The 20,895-nt window shown below is 45.5% G+C and overlaps 1 protein-coding gene across 1 annotated transcript in view; it reads left to right on the forward strand.

Annotated features, from left to right (window-relative positions):
* The window catches only part of LOC134984782 (zinc finger protein 585B-like), a 671,664-nt gene that overhangs the window by 603,960 nt on the left and 46,809 nt on the right, over positions 1-20,895 (forward strand). The window contains exons 2-3 of the mRNA XM_063950275.1: positions 16,038-17,581; positions 17,895-18,038. Of these exons, the coding sequence (XP_063806345.1) occupies positions 16,038-17,581; positions 17,895-18,038 (1,688 nt within the window). The remainder of the gene's footprint in view (positions 1-16,037; positions 17,582-17,894; positions 18,039-20,895) is intronic.

Raw genomic sequence — 20,895 nt, forward strand, 5'->3', positions numbered from 1 at the left:
GGCGTCTCAAAGGCCATCAGGGTCTCAAAAACGCCCGCTACCTCAGATGGCAGACACAGATGTCGACACGGAGTCTGACTCCAGTGTCGACGAGGACGAGACTAATGTACAATCCACAAGGGCCATCCGTTGCATGATTACGGCAATGAAAAATGTGTTGCACATTTCTGACATTAACCCAGGTACCACTAAAAAGGGTATTATGTTTGGGGAGAAAAAGCAACCAGTGGTTTTTCCCCCATCAGATGAGTTGAATGAAGTGTGTGAAGAAGCGTGGGGTTCCCCCGATAAGAAACTAGTGATTTCTAAAAAGTTACTAATGGCGTACCCTTTCCCGCCAGAAGACAGGCTACGTTGGGAGACATCCCCTAGGGTGGATTAGGTGCTCACACGCTTGTCAAAAAAGGTGGCACTGCCGTCTCAGGATACGGCCGCCTTAAAGGAGCCTGCTGATAGAAAGCAGGAGGCTATCCTGAAGTCTGTATATACACACTCAGGTACTATACTGAGACCTGCAATTGCATCAGCATGGATGTGTAGTGCTGCAGCAGCTTGGTCCGATACCCTGTCAGATAATATTGATACCCTAGACAGGGATACTATTTTGCTAACCATAGAGCATATTAAAGACGTAGTCTTATATATGAGAGATGCACAGAAGGATATTTGCCGGCTGGCATCTAGAGTTAATGCAATGTCCATTTCTGCCAGAAGAGTATTATGGACTCGGCAGTGGACAGGTGATGCTGATTCTAAAAGGCGTGAGGAATTGTTTGGGGATGGTCTCTCGGACCTAGTATCCACAGCGACAGCTGGGAAGACGACATTTTTACCTCAGGTTTCCTCACAGCCTACGAAAGCACCGTATTATCAGGTACAGTCCTTTCGGACACAAAAAGGCAAGCGGGTCAGAGGCGCTTCCTTTTTGCCCAGAGGCAGGGGAAGAGGGAAAAAGCTGCACCAGACAGCCAGTTCCCAGGAACAAAAATCCTCCCCCGCTTCCTCTAAGTCCACCGCATGACGCTGGGGCTCCACAGGTGGAGCCAGGTGCGGTGAGGGCGCGTCTCCGGAACTTCAGCGACCAGTGGGTTCGCTCACAGGTGGATCCCTGGGTTCTGCAAGTGGTATCTCAGGGATACAAGCTGGAGTTCGAGTTCACTCCCCCTCGCCGTTACCTCAAATCTGCCTTCCCGGCTGCTCCCAAAGAAAGGGAGGTAGTACTGGACGCTATTCACAAGCTGTACCTCCAGCAGGTGATAATCAAGGTACCCCCCCCCCCCCCTTCAACAGGGGCGGGGTTACTATTCCACAATGTTTGTGGTACCGAAACCAGACGGTTCGGTGAGACCCATCCTAAATTTAAAATCCTTGAACACTTATATAAGGAAGTTCAAGTTCAAGATGGAATCGCTCAGGGCGGTTATTGCAAGCCTGGAAGAGGGGGATTTTATGGTGTCATTGGACATCAAGGATGCATACCTGCATGTCCCCATTTACCCACCTCACCAGGAGTACCTCAGATTTGTGGTACAGGACTGTCATTACCAATTCCAGACGTTGCCGTTTGGTCTGTCCACGGCACCGAGGGTATTTACCAAGGTAATGGCTGAAATGATGATACTCCTTCGAAAGAAGGGAGTTATAATTATCCCGTACTTGGACGATCTCCTGATAAAGGCGAGGTCCAAGGAGCAGTTGCTAGTCAGCGTAGCACTATCTCAGGAAGTGCTGCATAAGCACGGCTGGATTCTGAATATCACAAAGTCGCAGCTGATTTCTGCGACGCGTCTGCTGTTCCTGGGTATGATTCTAGACACAGAACAGAAGAAGGTGTTTGTCCCGGAGGAGAAGGCCCAGGAATGATCATCTCTGGTCAGGGACCTCCTGAAACCAAAACAGGTGTCGGTGCGTCACTGCACGCGAATCCTGGGAAAGATGGTAGCTTCTTACGAAGCGATTCCCTTCGGCAGGTTCCATGCGAGGATCTTCCAGTGGGATCTATTGGACAAGTGGTCCGGATCGCATCTTCAGATGCATCGGTTGATCACCCTGTCCCCGAGGGCCAGAGTGTCTCTGCTGTGGTGGCTGCAGTGTGCTCATCTTCTCGAAGGCCGCAGATTCGGCATACAGGACTGGGTCCTGGTGACCACGGATGCAAGCCTCCGAGGTTGGTGGGCAGTCACTCAGGGAAGAAACTTCCAAGGACAATGGTTGAGTCAGGAAACTTCCCTACACATAAATATTCGGGAACTACGGGCCATTTACAATGCCCTGAGTCAAGCAGAATCCCTGCTTCAAAACCAAACGGTGCTGATTCAGTCAGATAACATCATGGCAGTCGCCCATGTAAACAGACAGGGCGGCAGAAGAAGCAGGAGGGCAATGGCAGAAGCTGCAAGGATTCTTCAATGGGCGGAGAATCACGTGATAGCACTGTCAGCAGTGTTCATTCCGGGAGTGGAAAACTGGGAAGCAGACTTTCTCAGCAGACACGACCTCCACCCGGGAGAGTGGGGACTTCATCCAGAAGTCTTAAAGCTGATTGTACACCGGTGGGAACAACCACAGGTGGACATGATGGCGTCCCGCCTCAATAAAAGGCTAAAAAGATATTGCGCCAGGTCAAGGACCCTCAGGCGATAGCTGGGACGCTCTGGCGACACCGTGGGTGTACCAGACGGTTTATGTGTTCCCTCCTCTTCCTCGCATACCCAGGGTACTGAGGATAGTAAAAAAGAGAGGAAGAATTCCAGCTGGGTCGATTCCTGAACTTTCTATAGGCAGGGGTGACTATGGGCCTAAAATTGGGGTCCATAAAAGTCCAGATTTCGGCCCTGTCTATTTTCTTTCAGAAAGAACTGGCTTCGCTGCCTGAAGTTCAGACGTTTGTTAAGGGTTTGCTGCATATTCAGCCACCTTTTGTGCCTCCAGTGTGGCACCTTGGGATCTCAACGTGGTGTTGGATTTCCTGAAATCACATTGGTTTGAGCCACTTCAGACCGTGGAGTTAAAATATCTCACGTGGAGGGTGGTCATGCTGTTGGCCTTGGCTTTGGCCAGGCGGGTGTCAGAATTGGCGTCTTTGTCGTTTAAAAGCCCATATCTGATTTTCCCTATGGACAGGGCAGATCTGAGGACTCGTCCCCAGTTTCTCCCTAAGGTGGTATCAGCGTTTCATTTGAACCAACCTATTGTGGTGCCTGCGGCTACTAGGGACTTGGAGGATTCCAAGTTGCTGGACGTAGTCAGGGCCCTGAAAATCTATGTTTCCAGGATAGCTGGAGTCGGAAAGTCTGACTCGCTATTTATCCTGCATGCACCCAACAAGCTGGGTGCTCCTGCTTCGAAGCAGACTATTGCTCGCTGGATCTGTAGCACGATTCAACTTGCACATACCGTGGCTGGACTGCCACATCCTAAATCTGTAAAAGCCCATTCCACAAGGAAGGGGGCTCTTCTTGGGCGGCTGCCCGAGGGATCTCGGCTTTACAACTTTGCCGAGCTGCTACTTGGTTGGGTTCAAACACGTTGGCAAAATTCTACAAGTTTGATACCCTGGCTGAGGAGGACCTTGAATTGCTCATTTGGTGCTGCAGAGTCATCCGCACTCTCCCGCCCGTTTGGGAGCTTTGGTATAATCCCCATGGTCCTTACGGAGTACCCAGCATACACTAGGACGTCAGAGAAAATGAGAATTTACTCACCGGTAATTCTATTTCTCGTAGTCCGTAGTGGATGCTGGGAACCCGTCCCAAGTGCGGACTCTCTGCAATACATGTATATAGTTATTGCGTAACTAAAGGGTTATTGTTATGAGCCATCTGTTAATGAGGCTCATTATTGTTTCATACTGTTAACTGGGTATAGTTATCACAAGTTGTACGGTGTGATTGGTGTGGCTGGTATGAGTCTTACCCTGGATTCCAAATCCTTTCCTTATTATGTCAGCTCTTCCGGGCACAGTTTCCCTAACTGAGGTCTGGAGGAGGGGCATAGAGGGAGGAGCCAGTGCACACCAGATATAGTACCTAATCTTTCTTTTAAGAGTGCCCAGTCTCCTGCGGAGCCCGTCTATACCCCATGGTCCTTACGGAGTACCCAGCATCCACTACGGACTACGAGAAACAGAATTACCGGTGAGTAAATTCTTATTTTTTCACCTCAGTTTAAACTGACTGTATGCAAATATCATTATAGTGGTTTTTTTTGTGTGTTTTAGGTAGAACGTCTGTCTGATATTAAAACAGAAGACATAGAAGAAGAAGAAGTGACTGATATAAAGGTAGAAGATATAGAGGGAGATGAAGAGACGTATGTGACTGATATAAAGGCAATAGATACAGAGGGAAAAGAAGAGACGTATGTGACTGATATGAAGGCAGAAGATATAGAGGGAGAAGAAGAGACGTATGTGACTGTTATTAAGGCAGAAGATATAGAGGGAGAAGAAGAGACGTATGTGACTGTTATAAAGGCAGAAGATATAGAGGAAGAAGACGAGACGTATGTGACTGATATAAAGGCAGAAGATACAGAGGGAGAAGAAGAGACGTATGTGACTGATATAAAGGCAGAAGATACAGAGGGAGAAGAAGAGACGTATGTGAGAGGTGATCAGCAGTGTAAGGAGGAGGAGATCCCTACAGATATCAGCACAGGTGAGTAATAAACACTTATTACAGAAGAGAGTCACATATTCTCCTTTCTCAGTCACTACAGCAATCTCTTATCCTACACCCTCCTCTGTCAGTACAAACTAATGAGGGAAATGTATCTGCCCAGTGGGGGAGTCAGGAGCCATCAGCCCCTATTATACTCCTGCTCTCCTCCCCTCACATCATGTCACTGTGTGTTACCAGCCCAGAGATCTGACCAGTCTCTTCCCCACACTCTCTGGTGTGTCTCATACATCAGGAGCCATCAGCCCCTATTATACTCCTGCTCTCCCCCTCACATCATGTCAATGTGTGTTACCAGCCCAGAGATCTGACAAGTCTCCTCCCCACACTCTCTGGTATATCTCATACATCAGTAGGCATCAGCCCCTATTATACTCCTGCTCTCCCCCTCACATCATGTCACTGTGTGTTACCAGCCCAGAGATCTGACCAGTCTCCTCCCCCCACACTCTGGTGTATCTCATACATCAGGAGACATCATCCCCTATTATACTCCTGCTCTCCCCCTCACATCATGTCACTGTGTGTCACCAGCCCAGAGACCTGACCAGTCTCCTCCCCACACTCTCTGCTGTATCTCATACATCAGGAGCCATCAGCCTCTATTATCCTCCTGCTCTCCCCTCACATCATGTCACTGTGTGTTACCAGCCCAGAGATCTGACCAGTCTCCTCCCCACACTCTCTGGTGTATCTTATACATCAGGAGCCATCAGCCCCTATTATATTTCTGCTCTCCCCCTCACATCATGACACTGTGTGTTACCAGCCCAGAGATCTGACCAGTCTCCTCCCCACACTCTCTGGTGTGTCTCATACATCAGGAGCCATGAGCCCCTATTATACTCCTGCTCGCCCTTCACATCATGTCACTGTGTGTCACCAGCAGCCATACTGTTTGCTAGCAGTACCTATGCCTATGGTATTACATGCAAGGTATTTCCTGAGAGTATCACTATTAGCACACGCCGGTCTATATATAAACTCCTTTTCTCCTGCAGGGTTCACAGCAGTATCCACAGGATATACATTGGGATATGAGGTAACGTCAGCATACTGGCACCAATGATCAAAAGCTTTCCGCCTCCCAGAATGCAACGGGCCAGTCCCCTATATCCCTGCTTTCTGGCTTAGGCAATTCAGTTTTTTTGTTGGTGTGGCAGGAGCCGGACAACGATCTTTGGGTTGCTGATTTTGGCAGCCCTAAGCTTATTTCATTTATTTTTATAGTCTTACATTTCTTAAGCGAGTTTTCTGAAAAGCATCTTACACGCACCTCAGAAAGAGTTACTCCAACAACTCCCCGCCAGGTCGCAACAACGCTAACCCACGTGTACAGTGCTGTTTCGGCGGAAGTCTGTGTTGGATGTACTAGCAAGTCCAGCTGACGTTAACAGGCTGTGGCCGGAGCACGGGAAGAAGGTAAGGCGTCAGTTCCGCATAGCGTGGGGGGGGGGACGACTACCCAACAGTTGCTGATGCGGCTGCCACCTCGGTACACCAGTGCTAGGTTCCAGGGATCATAGACTCCAGGGATTAGTGTGAGGCCTGGGTCCCTGGGGTTTAAGTCAGCAGTGGGGAGTAAGACGCTCCCCTGGTCACCCCTCCCCCGGTTCATGACCAGTTTCCTCCGAGTTTCCTGCCATGAACTGATTTGCTGCTTCCGTCTGAGATGCTGTGTTTCTAAAGGACCCAATCACAGCATAGGCGCCTGTGTGACTGGTGCATCGGTCTTCACTTGGGCGTCTATGTTCACTGTTGTGTGCACTTGGAGTTTGTGTAGACTATTTGCGTCTGGATCCACTCAGCGTTCACTAATGTATTGGGTACGAGGAGTTGGATAAGTGCCTGATGCATATGAGTCTGTAAACTATTGCCGTTTCTTTCGCTGTGTGACTGAATACGTTAAGTTTCATATATAAGGTAATGCAGTAATATGGTTCTCCTACATACTTGAAATGTATCTGTAGTTGATGATGTGCTCATGTTGCTTATTATACTAATGTATAACTTGTGACTGATTGCTAGTGTGATTGCTGACTTTACTATTTCTGTCATGTATACAGATCCTCAGTGCTGGTGCAAGGCAGGGAGGAATAGGATTGCATGTCACTTTAGCAAGCTATTAATTGATTTCAGTCACAAATTGTGTAGTTAACACCATACAAATGTGTGATTTGTTTATCATGTCTAAGAGCAGCAAGGGTGAGGAGGATACACTCTCCACAGCAGCACCAACACTGATTTCATGTTTGTCCTGCAAAGCTGGGTTAACCTCTCAGGATCTGGTGCAGAATGGATTATGTGCAAATTGTTTTAGCTTTCACCAAAGCCTCCTGAATAATCCTAGGCAGGCACACGTTCAGATGGAACCCCCATGGGCTACGTTTGCACAGACATTATTTGGTGTAGCTGAGCGCATAATGCCAGCTCCTATACCAATGATAGGTTACCCTGTTAACCCTTACATGCAACATTCCCCCTGGGTTTTTATCACATCCAGTCCAGGAATCTGCAGCCTTTCAACTAAAACGGACTGAAAGGCCTGTGGAAGGTAACATGAAACTACATCTTCACAGTCTACACATGTTTCAGATGGGGACACTTCGGAGGATGAGGATTCCTCACATTCTGGGTCTGCATACAGAGACGAAGATGAAGGTCCCAGCTCAGTGGATATACCTGAGCTAATTAGTGCTGTGAAAGCCTTTCTATCCTTATAGGAGGCAGCAGAGCCCTTTGTTAAAATCCAATGCTCCTGTGTTTAAACATCCCAAAACAGTCAGAACTGAATTTCCGGGGTTAGAACAGTTGACGGAGATTATGCATGAGGCTTTGGTCACACCCAGTAAGAAGTTTAGAATTTCATGGAAATGGAATTCCCATTATCCTCTTCCAGCTGGGGACTGTTTAAAAAGGGAGTGGCTCCCAAAGTAGATACACATGTCATTCGATTGGTTCGAAAATCTAGATTACCTCTGCCTTCAACATCATTATATGATTGTTACGGATAGAAAAATAGATGTTTTTTTAAAAACAATCTTCTCATTGTCTGGGGTAATTGTAAGACCAGCCATAGCTTCAGCCTGGATGGCAAAAGCAGTGGCGGCCTCGGCTGATGCATTGGAGGATGATGTCTCATTGGCATCTAGAGAGCAAAACTCCCATAGTGCACATATTAAACAGGCGGCTATGTTTATGGAAGAAGCAGCCTTGGACATGAGTACTATTGTCTCTCAAGCATCAGCCTCAGCAGTAGCAGCTCACAGAGCGGTCTGGCTACGTACATGGAGAGCTGACTCCGAGTCCAAGGAGGTTCTAGAGTCTTTACCTTTTATTGGAGATATTCTTTTTGGTAAAGAATTAAACAGTATTTTGTAGTCAGAGGCAGACTCCAAGAATGTGAAGTTTCCTTCAACCCACAAATCCAAACCTAGGTTTCCAGCTTTTCGGCCCTTTCGGACCCAGGGAAAAGCAAAAGGGAAGGGTTATGGCAAACAGTCCCAATCTGACAAGTCTGGTAAGACTAAAAAGCAATTAGCAGAGGGCCTGCTTCCAAGCCAGAAGATAAACCGTCAGCTTGATGGTGTGGTCCTCCACCTGGGGTACTCCAGGGGGGTGGGAGGCAGACTTCATCATTTTGCACAGATCTGGCAGCAGTCCACCACAGATGCCTGGGAGCAAGAAGCGGTTTCTCATGGTTATGCGTTTGCCTACAAGAAACACCCTCCACAAAGGTTCTTTTGTACCAGCCCATCTTCCGTAGAAACGAAGGCCAGGGCCTTACAACAGGCAGGTCAGAAGTTGCTTCAATCTGGGAGGATAATTCAAATTCCCTGTGCGCGCGCAACAAGGACAAGGTTTCTATTCCAACATGTTTCTAGTTCAGAAGCCAAATGGGCCGGAATGGCCCATACTCAATCTCAAGGTGCTGAACAAGTACATTTGGGTGCCTCTGTTTCATATGGAGACTTTACCTTCCATTATTTTGGCCATGGAGCTGGAGGATTTTATGGTATCCCTTGATATCCAGGATGATTACCTGCATGTTCCTATAGCACTGTTTGCTATCCTCCAGCAACACTTTCAGTTTCAGGCCCTACCATTTGGACTGGCTACAGCTCCCAGAGTGTTAACCAAAATTATGATGGTAATGGCGGCTTATCTCCGTCGACAAGGGATAAGGAGTTTTCCATACCTCTACGACCTATTAATCCTGGTGCAGTCTCAGGAATTGCTTCAGTGTCACAGTTGACTCATAAATTGGGCAAAGTTGTCCCTGGTTCCAACGTATGACTCACTTGGGGGCTGTATTGAATTCTGGTCTTCAGAGAGTGTTTTTACCTCTGAACAAAATGACCACAATACAGTCAAGGATTCAGGAGCTGCTACAGAGTCAAAGGGTATCCATTCACGCAGCTATGCGTGTGATGGGATCAATGGTGTCGACATTCGACATGGTGGAGTATGCTAAATTCCAAGTGGAATGGGTTATATCAGACAATAAAAACTCAGACTATGGTCCTTCCTCTGTAAGTACGGAGGTCATTAGCCTGGTGGCTACAGACATCCCATCTGGACAAAGGAAGACCCTTTAGGATCTCAGATTGGGAGGTTCTGACAACGGATGCCAGTCTTCAGGGCTGGGGAGCAGTGTCAGAAAAATGTTGCTTCCAGGGGCAGTGGACCAAGGAAGAAAGTTGCCTGCTAATAAATATATTGGAACTTCGGGCCATATATATGGCACTCATTCAGGCAAAGGACTTTCTGCGGGGGAAACCAGTTCAAATTCGCTCGGATAATGCAATGGCAGTAGCGTACCTCAATCATCAGTAACTCGCAGCCAAAAGGCAATGAAGGAGGTGAGCCACACGTTACGGTGGCACTAGGAAGCGGAATTTCTCAGTCGACATGCCATTCATGCAAACGAATATGGCATGCTTATATTCAATGGTGCAGTGCCAGGAAATTTGACCCTAGGTCTTTCAGAGTTCCCAGAGTCCTAGCATTCCTTCAGGCAGCAATAGATAAAGGTCTACAGGTGGCTTCCTTGAGAGTTCAGGAGTCAGCATTGACTGTGTGGTTTCAAAAGAAAAATGGTAACCTGCAGGATGTTTGCACTTTTTTCCAAGGAATGCTTCACATCCAACCTCCATTTGTTCCTCCTACAGCGCCTTGGGATCTAGGTATAGTCCTAAAGGTGCTTCAAATTGCTCCATTTGAACCACTGACGTAAGTGGATCTTAAATGGTTGACAGCTAAGATTCTCTTTCTACTCTGCTATTGCCTCAGCTAGAAGAGTTTTAGATTTCGCGACATTGTTGTGTCGCCCTCTTTTTCTGATATTTCACCCAGACAGAGCGGTTCTCAGAACCAAATCTGGTTATCTTCCTAAGTTGGTGTCTAAATTCCACCTTAACGAAGAAATTGTGGTCCCAGCCTTCCAAGGGCCAGATCTTTCTGCGGGAGATGCATCTTTGGACGTAGTCCGGGCTTTAAGGATCTACGTGGATCGTACCAGTGCCATCAGAAAGACAGACACTCTTCATTTTCTACGGATTTCACGAGAGGATTGGCTGCTGACAAGCAAACACTGGCGAGGTGGCTTCGGATGATGATTCAGAAGCATATTCTCAAGCTGATATCCCTAATCCAGCTAGTGTCTCTGCTCACTCTACTCGTAAGGTAGGTCTGTCATGGGCAGCACAACGTGGTGCTTCAGCAGAACAGATATGTAAGGCAGCCACATGGTCTTCCATTAACACATTCATTAGATATTATGCCTTTGATACCTTTGCCTCTCAGGATGCTGCATTTGGGCAAAGGATTCTCCTTTCCAATCTGGAGCGCCCCCTCCACGAAATTGATTTGGGACATCCCAATGTATATTCTGTGGATATTACTGTGGACCCTACAGGAGAATTATGTAGTTATGGTAGACTTACTGTCGATAACTCTATTTCTCCTTGGTCCACTGTATCCACAGGGATCCCACCCTGACACACCTGATTTGAGGATCCTTACACTTACTAACCTCTTCCTTTTTGTACGGAAGTGTGTGCATGTGTCTTCTTCTCGCCTGATTAGGGCTCTCTATGATGCTCCTGCCTTGAGCTTTGGAAAACAACTGAATTTCCTGAGCCAGGAGGCGGGGATATAGAGGACTGGCCCGTTGCATTCTGGGAGGCCAAAAGCTTTTGATCATTGGTTCCAATCCGCTGACCTCATATCCCAATGTATATCATGTGGATACTGTGGAATTAGGAGAAATAGCGTTATCGACAGTAGGTCTACCATAACTACATATATTTCTGGCATGGTGCGGCTGCTTGCTGGGGCACAGGCTCAGGGTTCCTCATGCCACGTGACACAATGCTTAGGAAATATCTGGCGCAGCCCCTGTCATGTATCCACATGCTCCTGTAACAGCCGGCCTCAGGGAATTGGCTAGTGAACGGCTCCTATTACTGAGTTGGCAGCAACTGTACAATATAATAACACAATACAATATTGCCTAGCATATAACCAATAACATAATGGCAATTAGTGGAGTCCATGGTTAGGACCAGGGCTAGGAAAGTAACCGCATGTATTTCACCACTGTGCGACACGATGCGCCGGCTGTGTCGTCACACTATCACCCCATATTGAAATATATTTATGTAAGGGATCAATTGTAATGACATAGAAGAAGGTCTATTCTCTAATATGACTTGTGTACAGCAGAGTAATAAATGTAATCACGCACACCTGGATGTCTAATTCTCCGAGTATTATAGAGGTCAAATTCAGCTAATAAAGGGAGCATGAGGAAGATGAGGAACGGGCGGCATTATTGGTCTGTTCATCAGTAGTGGAGGATCTATCAAGATGAGGGTCTGGAGAAGAGTAACATCTCCCATAAGGAGAAGTGCAATTTCTTGTAGCTTTTGAAAAACAATATATAAGAAATCGGGGCTGCCTGGCATGAGGGGCATAGAGAGAAATGAGGGTGACATATTTATAATGAATTTTCCCAACTAGAATCCAATATCTACCATTGCAATCCACCCACTTGCTTTCCAGGTGAAAGGGGCAGGATCTATTAGAAAGGATGGCTACACCACAGGAGATATAGCATGCTGGGTAGTTATTGGTAAACTGAGGGGGAGAGTGCAATGGAACATGTGATTCCTGAGTGGCTACCACCGCCGCCTTCTGGTCAGCGAAATATTTTAGTGAAAGACGTCTCTTATGAGGAGAATTAAGACCTTTTACATTAAGAATTAAAAACGTCACCATGATAGAGATCAGATCATGGTATGAAACATCTAGGATCATCTGTGTAAAGTCCAATAGAGTCTGTAGGGCGTGTGCATACTTCAAACTATCATAACAGAAAAAATAAAATAGGGAACAAAAATGGGAGACAAACAGAAATAGCGTCCATAAAGGAGCTAGCGATTCCGTAACTAGGGTACCGTGACAGAAAGGTAGAAAAAGGTGGCGGTCGGGCCTAAAAGGGAAATCCACCGACTACCTCAAGTAGCCATACAAGAGGGCAAAATCTGGTGGTCATAGTAACAATTGTACAAAGAAATATCATATCTCAATGTAACCAATATATCCAAAGGAGGTAAAGGCCAGGAACATGGCCTGATATCCAATTTAGGTGCTACCAAAACCGTTATAAGGGCAACAGGATGTTAGACGAATCAGTCATGCTTTGCCTGAACACCCAAACATTCTAGAAAGGTATTATGAAACGTAAGACTAGAAAGTATATCAGACCATATACTATATAGCAATTAAATAGCACAGGAAATAAAGAGAAACAGACACGTTTTAAACCCATAATAAGAATAAATAAATCTGACCCAAAAATAGATCCATGCCCAGTAACTTAGTCCCAGTTGGCACATGTTACAGTAGGAAACAAACTCTGAGTGTCTCTTGCAGTCTTACAACTTAGCATATTGCTTCAAGACGGAAGACAACTCATCCGGGATTGGTTTAGGTAAAGTGTCATGAAGGACTGTCAACAGAAAAATCCCACATTTTCAGAATAGCAGGGTCATCCTCGGGTGAAGGTATCACTGTGAAGGTGCCATTTCGCATCACAATAATCTTAGTAGGAAAGCCCCATATGTATTGCACATTTCCTTGGGTGGAATAGACATCTTTTGGCCAGCGTCACAGAAGAAATATCTGGAAATATCTGCAGATTATCCAGACACTCGGCTGTGGATGAGGAAGACAAAGCAGACTAGAATGTGTTCTTTTATATGAAGAAAGTGGACCCTGAGCAGAGTGTCCCTCGGTGCTTGGATAGGGGTCTGTTTGGGCTTTGGGAGTCTTCAGTGGAAGCTTCTGAATAGAGGACCGTGGCATAATCATAAAGCTCAGAATTTGTAACAGAATCCGTCATGCCCATTATTCTGATATTATTTCTCCGAGACCTGTCTTCTAAATCAATGACTTTATCACGAATAGAGACCAGGTCTTCCTGAAGGGTGTCATGTGCTGAAATCAGATCTTTGTGAGACGCAACAATCTCTTTCATCTTAGTCTGTACGAGTGCCAATCTCACTGATACCGGACCTCAAAGCTTGAATATTAGAGTTAAGTTCTGAGGTTATTTCAGTCCTTAAATGTAGATAACACAGAATGTATAGAGCATAGAGTAACAGGACCATCTAGTGTGTCTTAAGATGTTTTCAGCCATTACAGCTGGGCTGTGCGTCTGACAGACAGAGAGGGGGGGTTGCAAATCCCACCCCTACATTTCCCTTCAGCACACAAAAAAATTACCTGTAACCATACCTGAACCTATCTGGTAATAGAAATTCAGAGAATAAGTTTACACATGTTTAAGCTGCTGCGTCACTTCACGGCTTCTTCGATGTCAGCAGTCCTAACACTACATAATGGCAGTGCCCACATAGTGCCATGTAATTTGTCACAGTAGGCCTCATGATAAAGGCTATTACTAAAACACACCCAGACAGAGAGCTAACTTGCCCAGGAGCCACCCCCAGGATCTCCCATGGGTACTACAAGGAACAGCATGCCTTCCAAATACTGCTCCCATTCAATGCCTCTCGCACACAAGCAGACAAACAATGGTAAATGCTCGATCATTCCTGGAGATAATTATGTATCAGGTACTGGAAAGGGGCAGGGGTCACAGACAAACAGACAGAGAGGGGGGGTTGCAAATCCCACCCCTACATTTCCCTTCAGCAAACTAAAAAATGACCTGTAACCATACCTGAACCTATCTGGTAATAGAAATTCAGAGAATAAGTTTACACATGTTTAAGCTGCTGCGCCACTTCACGGCTTCTCCGATGTCAGCAGTCCTAACACTACATAATGGCATTGCCCACATAGGGCCATGTAATTTGTCACAGTATGCCTCATGTGCGTCTGACAAGAAGAAGCAGATGATGTTGTAGCGGTCTTAGAAGGACCACCTGAATTTGAGGTACCAAAGGGATGGACAGGTGGGCCAATTTGGTACCTTTTAACCTTTTTTGGAGGCATGTTAAGCCGGCTACAAAGAGACGGACCTCTCAGAGATAGGAAAATACAAACGATCTATAAATAAAAGGAGTACGCTGTTAGGAGGTTACATCAAGATGACACAGTTCAAAATGACATTCTTAGTCGGGATGACAGGGGTAGCCGAGCCAAAATTTCAAGTAAACATGATGTAATGCAATTCAAATAACACAGTAATGACCGAGAAATTCCACTAGAGGTCAGCGTGATCACAGACGTGAAGTACTCAGCACAGAGAGACACAAATGGAAAAATATATTCAGTGAATAAATCCACAAAATAATATACTGTGAGGTTGTAATCAGAGTGTAATGAGCTGTACTCAGACGATACTTGATACTGGGCTCTGCATGTAGACTGAGAGGAAGTAGATTATAGTGGTACCATATAAATAGAAGGTAGTTTCACCTCCAGGCAAATGCCTCAATTTAGTGTAGTGACCCCGGTCCAGCCATCACAACACTTTTTTAGCAGCTTATATCAATTTTACACCTTATTGAAGGCAGAAGTCAAAGCATGCGATGGCCGGGCACCAGGATCCAAAATGACAGTCATCTCACTTCCCAATATCACCGCCGGGCTCCACTGACTATGGGCAGCCCGTTCTGTTCCCAGCAGTAGCGGAATCTGCACACCCGTGTGAGTGGCAGAGCAAGTGATCCCGACTGAGCGAAAAGCGCCTTCAAGTCAGGTGTCAGGAGCGTGCAGGAAAACTTGGGCACACTTAGCCCCAGAATACAGCCTGTGGCATCAGCGGCGTCACTAGGCTGCGGCAGTGAACGGTGCCCGGAGGGAGCGGCTTTAGGGCAGTAGGAGTGGTGGACTTAATAGATTGGGTCTTGGTCGCAGCGGCGGCTGAGAGCTATCAGGTAGGGTAGATAAGAAGCCACTTAGTGAGTAGAGCTCCAGAAAGCACGTCTGGATGGACCACGCTCCTCTTCTTTATTTTATATACTAACAGGGGTGACAGGTGTGGTACATCCCTGCAAAGGCAGATCCAAGCTCTTTCTCATCAGACTCTGCTGTCTTCCCTGCACTCTCACTCAGATGTTCACTGCTGTCAGTAGCACACGTATGAGAAGCAGAAGTATGGCGGCAGCTGTATAGATCCTGATATGTAATTCTCTGTATCATACTTACTGTACACACATCATCCTTATTACTATTGAGAGTATAGAGTTAAGACACTGATGATGGGGTGTAACAGTGTATTATAACCTAGCAGATGATGATGATGATTACAGTGTATTATATGGTGTATTGCATGTAAAATACCTTGTTCCACACACCTACTCTGCTGTAGCAATATACCTTATATAAGGGTGAGTAACACATGTACAGGCTTACCAGCGTATGAGCACACACATAAAGGAATGCTACCTTACCAATGCTTCCAGGAGTAACGTTAGGAGACATTTCTCTGATCCATCAGCTCATATGACTGATGTTATTGTTCATCTAGAATCTCCAATTCATACGATATGTTCCCCATCCATTGTTTTACATTGGTGCTGACATAGGACTTGGCGAGTGACTACATCTCCATTTATACTTCATGGTTAGTTACCAGTACATGAGAGAGATATATCTAAGTCTTATTATAATATTACATTTGTTATTGTGAGTGTTCTCAGGAGGGTGGACACAATGATAGTCTGAGACACAATATTATAAAGCCTTCATTAAAAGTTATGTTTTATTATACCCACACATTTACAATTAAGTGTCCCAGAGAGTCGTCTTATCCTATTGTTTACAAGATTAATATTGTTACAAAAAATGTCACATTTCCATAATGTATTTTATTTCCAGCAGATGGACACACAAGCAGGAATATCACAGAAGGACATCTAATGTTATCCCCGGATTGTGACATAAAAGATAATGACAGTAGACAGGATTCTCCAGGAGATAACCCCATTACCCCAATGATACATCCAGCTCTATCAGCTGATCCCTGTGATCCTGGAAAATGTTCTCCTGATCACTCTGATATTGGTGCATCTGTTACAGCTCTGACCGTAGATACAGTGTTTCCCTGTTCTATAGATGCCAAATGTTTTACACAGAACACAAAGCCTATTAACCCACAGACAGGTAAGGCAGGTGAGAGGCCATTTCCATGTTCTGAGTGTGGGAAATGTTTTACATACAAATCACATCTTGTTGTACATCAGAGGAGTCACACAGGTGAGAAGCCATTTTCTTGCTCTGAGTGTTCTAAATATTTTACACGGAAATCATATATTATTACACATCAGCGAAGTCACACAGGTGAGAAGCCGTTTCCATGTTCTGAGTGTGGGAAATGTTTTGCACACAAACTGTATCTTGTTAGACATCAGAAGAGACACACAGGTGTGAAGCCATTTTCTTGCTCTGAGTGTGGGAAATGTTTTACACAGAAATCACAACTTGTTACACATCAGCAAATTCACACAGGTGAGAAGCCATTTTCTTGCTCTGAGTGTACGAAATGTTTTACACGGAAATCAGATCTTATTACACATCAGCGAAGTCACACTGGTGAGAAGCCATTTCCATGTTCTGAGTGTGGGAAATGTTTTGCACACAAATCAAATCTTACTAAACATGAAAGAAGTCACACAGATGAGAAGACATTTTCATGCTCCGAGTGTGGGAAATGTTTTGCACACAAACCAGATCTTGTTACACATCAGCGAAGTCACACAGGTGTGAAGCCATTTTCTTGCTCTGAGTGTGGGAAATGTTTTACACGGAAATCAGATCTTGTTAAACATCAGAGAAGTCACACAGGTGAGAAGCCATTTCCATGTTCTGAGTGTGGGAAATGTTTTGCACACAAACCAGATCTTGTTACACATCAGAGAAATCACACAGGTGAGAAGCTATTTTCTTGCTCTGAGTGTGGGAAATGTTTTGCACAGAAATCACATCTTGTTACACATCAGAGAAGTCACACAGGTGTGAAGCCATTTTCTTGCTCTGAGTGTGAGAAATGTTTTACACAGAAATCACAACTTTTTACACATCAGCGAAGTCACACAGGTGTGAAGCCATTTTCTTGCTGTGAGTGTGGGAAATGTTTTACACGGAAATCATATCTTGTTAATCATCAGAGAATTCACACAGGTGAGAAGCCATTTTCTTGCTCTGAGTGCGGGAAATTTTTTACACAGAAATCACATCTTGTTAGACATCAGCAAAGTCACACAGGTGAGAAGCCATTTCCATGTTTTGAGTGTGGCAAATGTTTTGCACGGAAATCAGTTCTCTTTATACATCAGAGAAGTCACAAAGGTGAGAAGCCATTTCCATGTTTTGAGTGTGGCAAATGTTTTGCACGGAAATCAGTTCTTGTTATACATCAGAAGTCACAAAGGTGAGAAGCCATTTCCATGTTTTGAGTGTGGGAAATGTTTTGCACACAAATCAGATCTGGTTAGACATAACAAGTCACACAGGTGTGAATCCATTTTCTTGCTCTGAGTGCGGGAAATGTTTTACACAGAAATCACATCTTGTTACACATCAGCGAAGTCACACAGGTGAGAGGCCATTTCCATACTCTGAGAAATAAGCTTTTGTTGCACACAATAGACTTCACTCAGGTGAGAAACCATTTTAATCTTCTGGAGTATACTTATCATTGCCATGTAATGTTCCTCAAGATTCTGTCCTATCTCTTAGGCTTTTGCAGTATACATGCAACAGGTCCTTCTGATAGAAGCTCACCAACAAAGGGCAGGGCTACAGCTCAGCTTTGCAAACCAACCAGACTTAAGCTTGGAGGTTCAGAGTAACAAAATGCTGATCATGTGCGGAATCTTGGGGGTAAATTTACTAAGATGGGAGTTCTATTTAAGATGGGATGTTGCCAATAGCAAGACAGCCAGATACCAGCACTTATTTCCCTCAGAAGATCTACCTACAGTCATACATGTATTTGTATCATCACAAATAGACTACTGCAATGTCCTCTACCTTGGTCTCCCAGCAAAAGAATTGCACCGGTTGTAGCTTGTACAGACTGCAGCAGCCAGGCTGTTACCTAACCAGCCCGTTCCTGCCACATAACACCCATTCTCTGCTCCCTTCACCAGCTGCTTGTAAGATGGTGACTACATAATCTGCTTACTGATTCTCCCAGCCCTACATGATCCGGGTCCAAGGTACCAGAAGCAGCGCTCTGTTTGGTTCCATCTGCAGATAAAGGACTGTAACCAGCAGTATCATAATTCCCCAAGCAGTGCTAAGATGTCGGGTGACACAGGGTAGGCGGTACCTTTACAGTAGCGGGTGCTGCCAGAGCAGTGTGTACATAATGGAAAGCTGCTCAATCAGATTGTAATGTCACTCAGGTGCTAAAAGGGAGGGGTAATTCTGTGTTGGAAAAACTGTGTTCCATAATGCACACCGAGTGAAAAATATTATTACATAATAGTCAGATAATACGGAGATCTTAGTTGCGTATATCTGCAGATATAGGGTTAAGCCCCCAGGCCGATCGACAAGGCTTCTCCATCACTGGGGGTCCCTAATACTAGGTATGGGTCAGGGGTGCAGGACCCCACAATGTCGGCACAGGTCGGCCACCCCAGGTCAGCACACAGGTGAGAATTAATAAGAAGCACAGAAGTGCTATGTAAGTGGTGTGATTAAAATAATATATACAAAGTGATAGGGAAAATCATAAGTGTTAATAAAGTGTTAGGGTGTGCCGACCTGAAGCAGCCCAGCCATACTGACACAGGGGCCACCACACCCCACCCCATAAATAATTACAAATATGTCTGGGTTAAATTCCCAGTGTAAGGCCACATGGTAATGGCTCCTACAGCATCTGAGAGCCAGCTTACCTGGAGATATCCCTAGCTTCTCCTATGGCAGTCTGGTGTCAGCAATCCCTCCTAATGCTGACCCATCTATGCCTCTCTAAATACAATACACAAAATGGAAAGCTGCTCAATCAGATTGTAATGTCACTCAGGTGCTAAAAGGGAGGGGTAATTCTGTGTAGGAAAAAACTTCCCTAATGCACACCGAGTGAAAAATAATACTACATAATAGTCAGATAATACGGAGATCTTAGTTGCGTAGGGTTGCTTAACCCTATATCTGCAGATATACGCAACTAAGATCTCCGTATTATCTGACTATTATGTAGTAATATTTTTCACTCGGTGTGAATTAGGGAACACAATTTTTTCCTACACAGAATTACCCCTCCCTTTTAGCACCTGAGTGACATTACAATCTGATTGAGCAGCTTTCCATTTTGTGTAGTGCAGTGTGTACATAGGTAATATTGTCTCCAAGCAGCACTGAGGTGTCAGGGGAAACAGGGCGGATGGCTGCAGTGCGGTACCAGGGGCTGCTGGAGGCAGTGTCTATGTGGGTAATCATGTCCCAAAAAAGCACTACGGTGTCAGGGAAACAGTGGGTGGCAGTAGAGGGGTAGACAGGGAAAGTGACAGTAGTGGGGGGATACAGGGCGGTGGCAGTAGTGTGGGAAGATGGGGCAGTGGCAGTAGTGGGGGAGACGGCAATAGTGGGAGGAGACGGCGAGTGGCAGTAGTGGGGGAAGACAGGGCAGGCGGCAGTAGTAGGGGGGGATACAGGGCGGATGGCAGTAGTGCAGGGAGACAGGGTGGATGGCAGTAGTGGGTGAGATGGTGGGAGGCAGTAGTGGGGGGAGACAGGGTGGATGGCAGTAGTGGGTGAGATGGTGGGAGGCAGTAGTGGGGGGAGACAGGGCGGATGGCCGCAGTGCAGTACCAGGGGCTGCTGGAGGCAGTAAAGAGGTGTATGGGTCCCGCACAGAATCAGTTGATAATTAGACTTAATGATGATTATTCTTCCTTATTTCTAATGAATCCCTTGTATGTGTTACTGTTATTTGCTGTGTCAGCCTTTATGTGTGTTCTGTGTAATAATCCTGAAAGTAGTGCTGCTACCGATCTCATATCATTTGTAGTAACTTGGAAAAGATGAGATATGAGGTGCACTCTGGAAGCTTATAGGGGGTTAATCAGAAATGATCGCAGATGTGACATCATGCAGCCCCTGGAAAATGGTCCTGGCCCGCCCGTGTTTACCCCTCAGGGTTTTGACCGCAATGTGCGCATGTATATATTGCCACCACCAGCAAACTGTTGCGAGACGCTATTGCGTCTGGGTCTGAATGACCCACATAGGCTGTTGTGCAGAGTAAAGTATTTTTGAAGTTTAAAATACAGAGAAAAATCTGTGTATTAAAGATATGAAATAAAGTTGTTTAAAAACAAAAGATTTCCGTTGAGTCTTTTTATGTGTCTGTGTATTATCTTATTTCCAGATAATTGTCGCTATGGTGACAGAAACAATTTCCTGTTACTGTGTCACTTGTATTGTTACTTTTGTGTCCACATAATATCAGTGTTGCTGTGTATAAATACCCCGTCTGGTGTGTAAAGGTGGGTACACACGCTGCCATTGTGACTGTGCAATTTCCCTTGAACTGGCCGGAGCCCAGAACCACCAATAGTGACTGTATGTACTTGTGATTGTGGCTATGTCTTAGTGTGACAGCTCATGTGAATAGTGGGGTGTATATAGATATCCTATTTTTTTAAATAAATGATGTCTGTTCAAAGGTTCAGTTTTTTTTTTTTTACTTGTAGGTAAATTAGGGTTGTTGTATTGTCGAAGT

Source organism: Pseudophryne corroboree (genome assembly GCF_028390025.1).
Source record: "Pseudophryne corroboree isolate aPseCor3 chromosome 3 unlocalized genomic scaffold, aPseCor3.hap2 SUPER_3_unloc_8, whole genome shotgun sequence".
Taxonomy (NCBI): Eukaryota; Metazoa; Chordata; class Amphibia; order Anura; family Myobatrachidae; genus Pseudophryne; species Pseudophryne corroboree.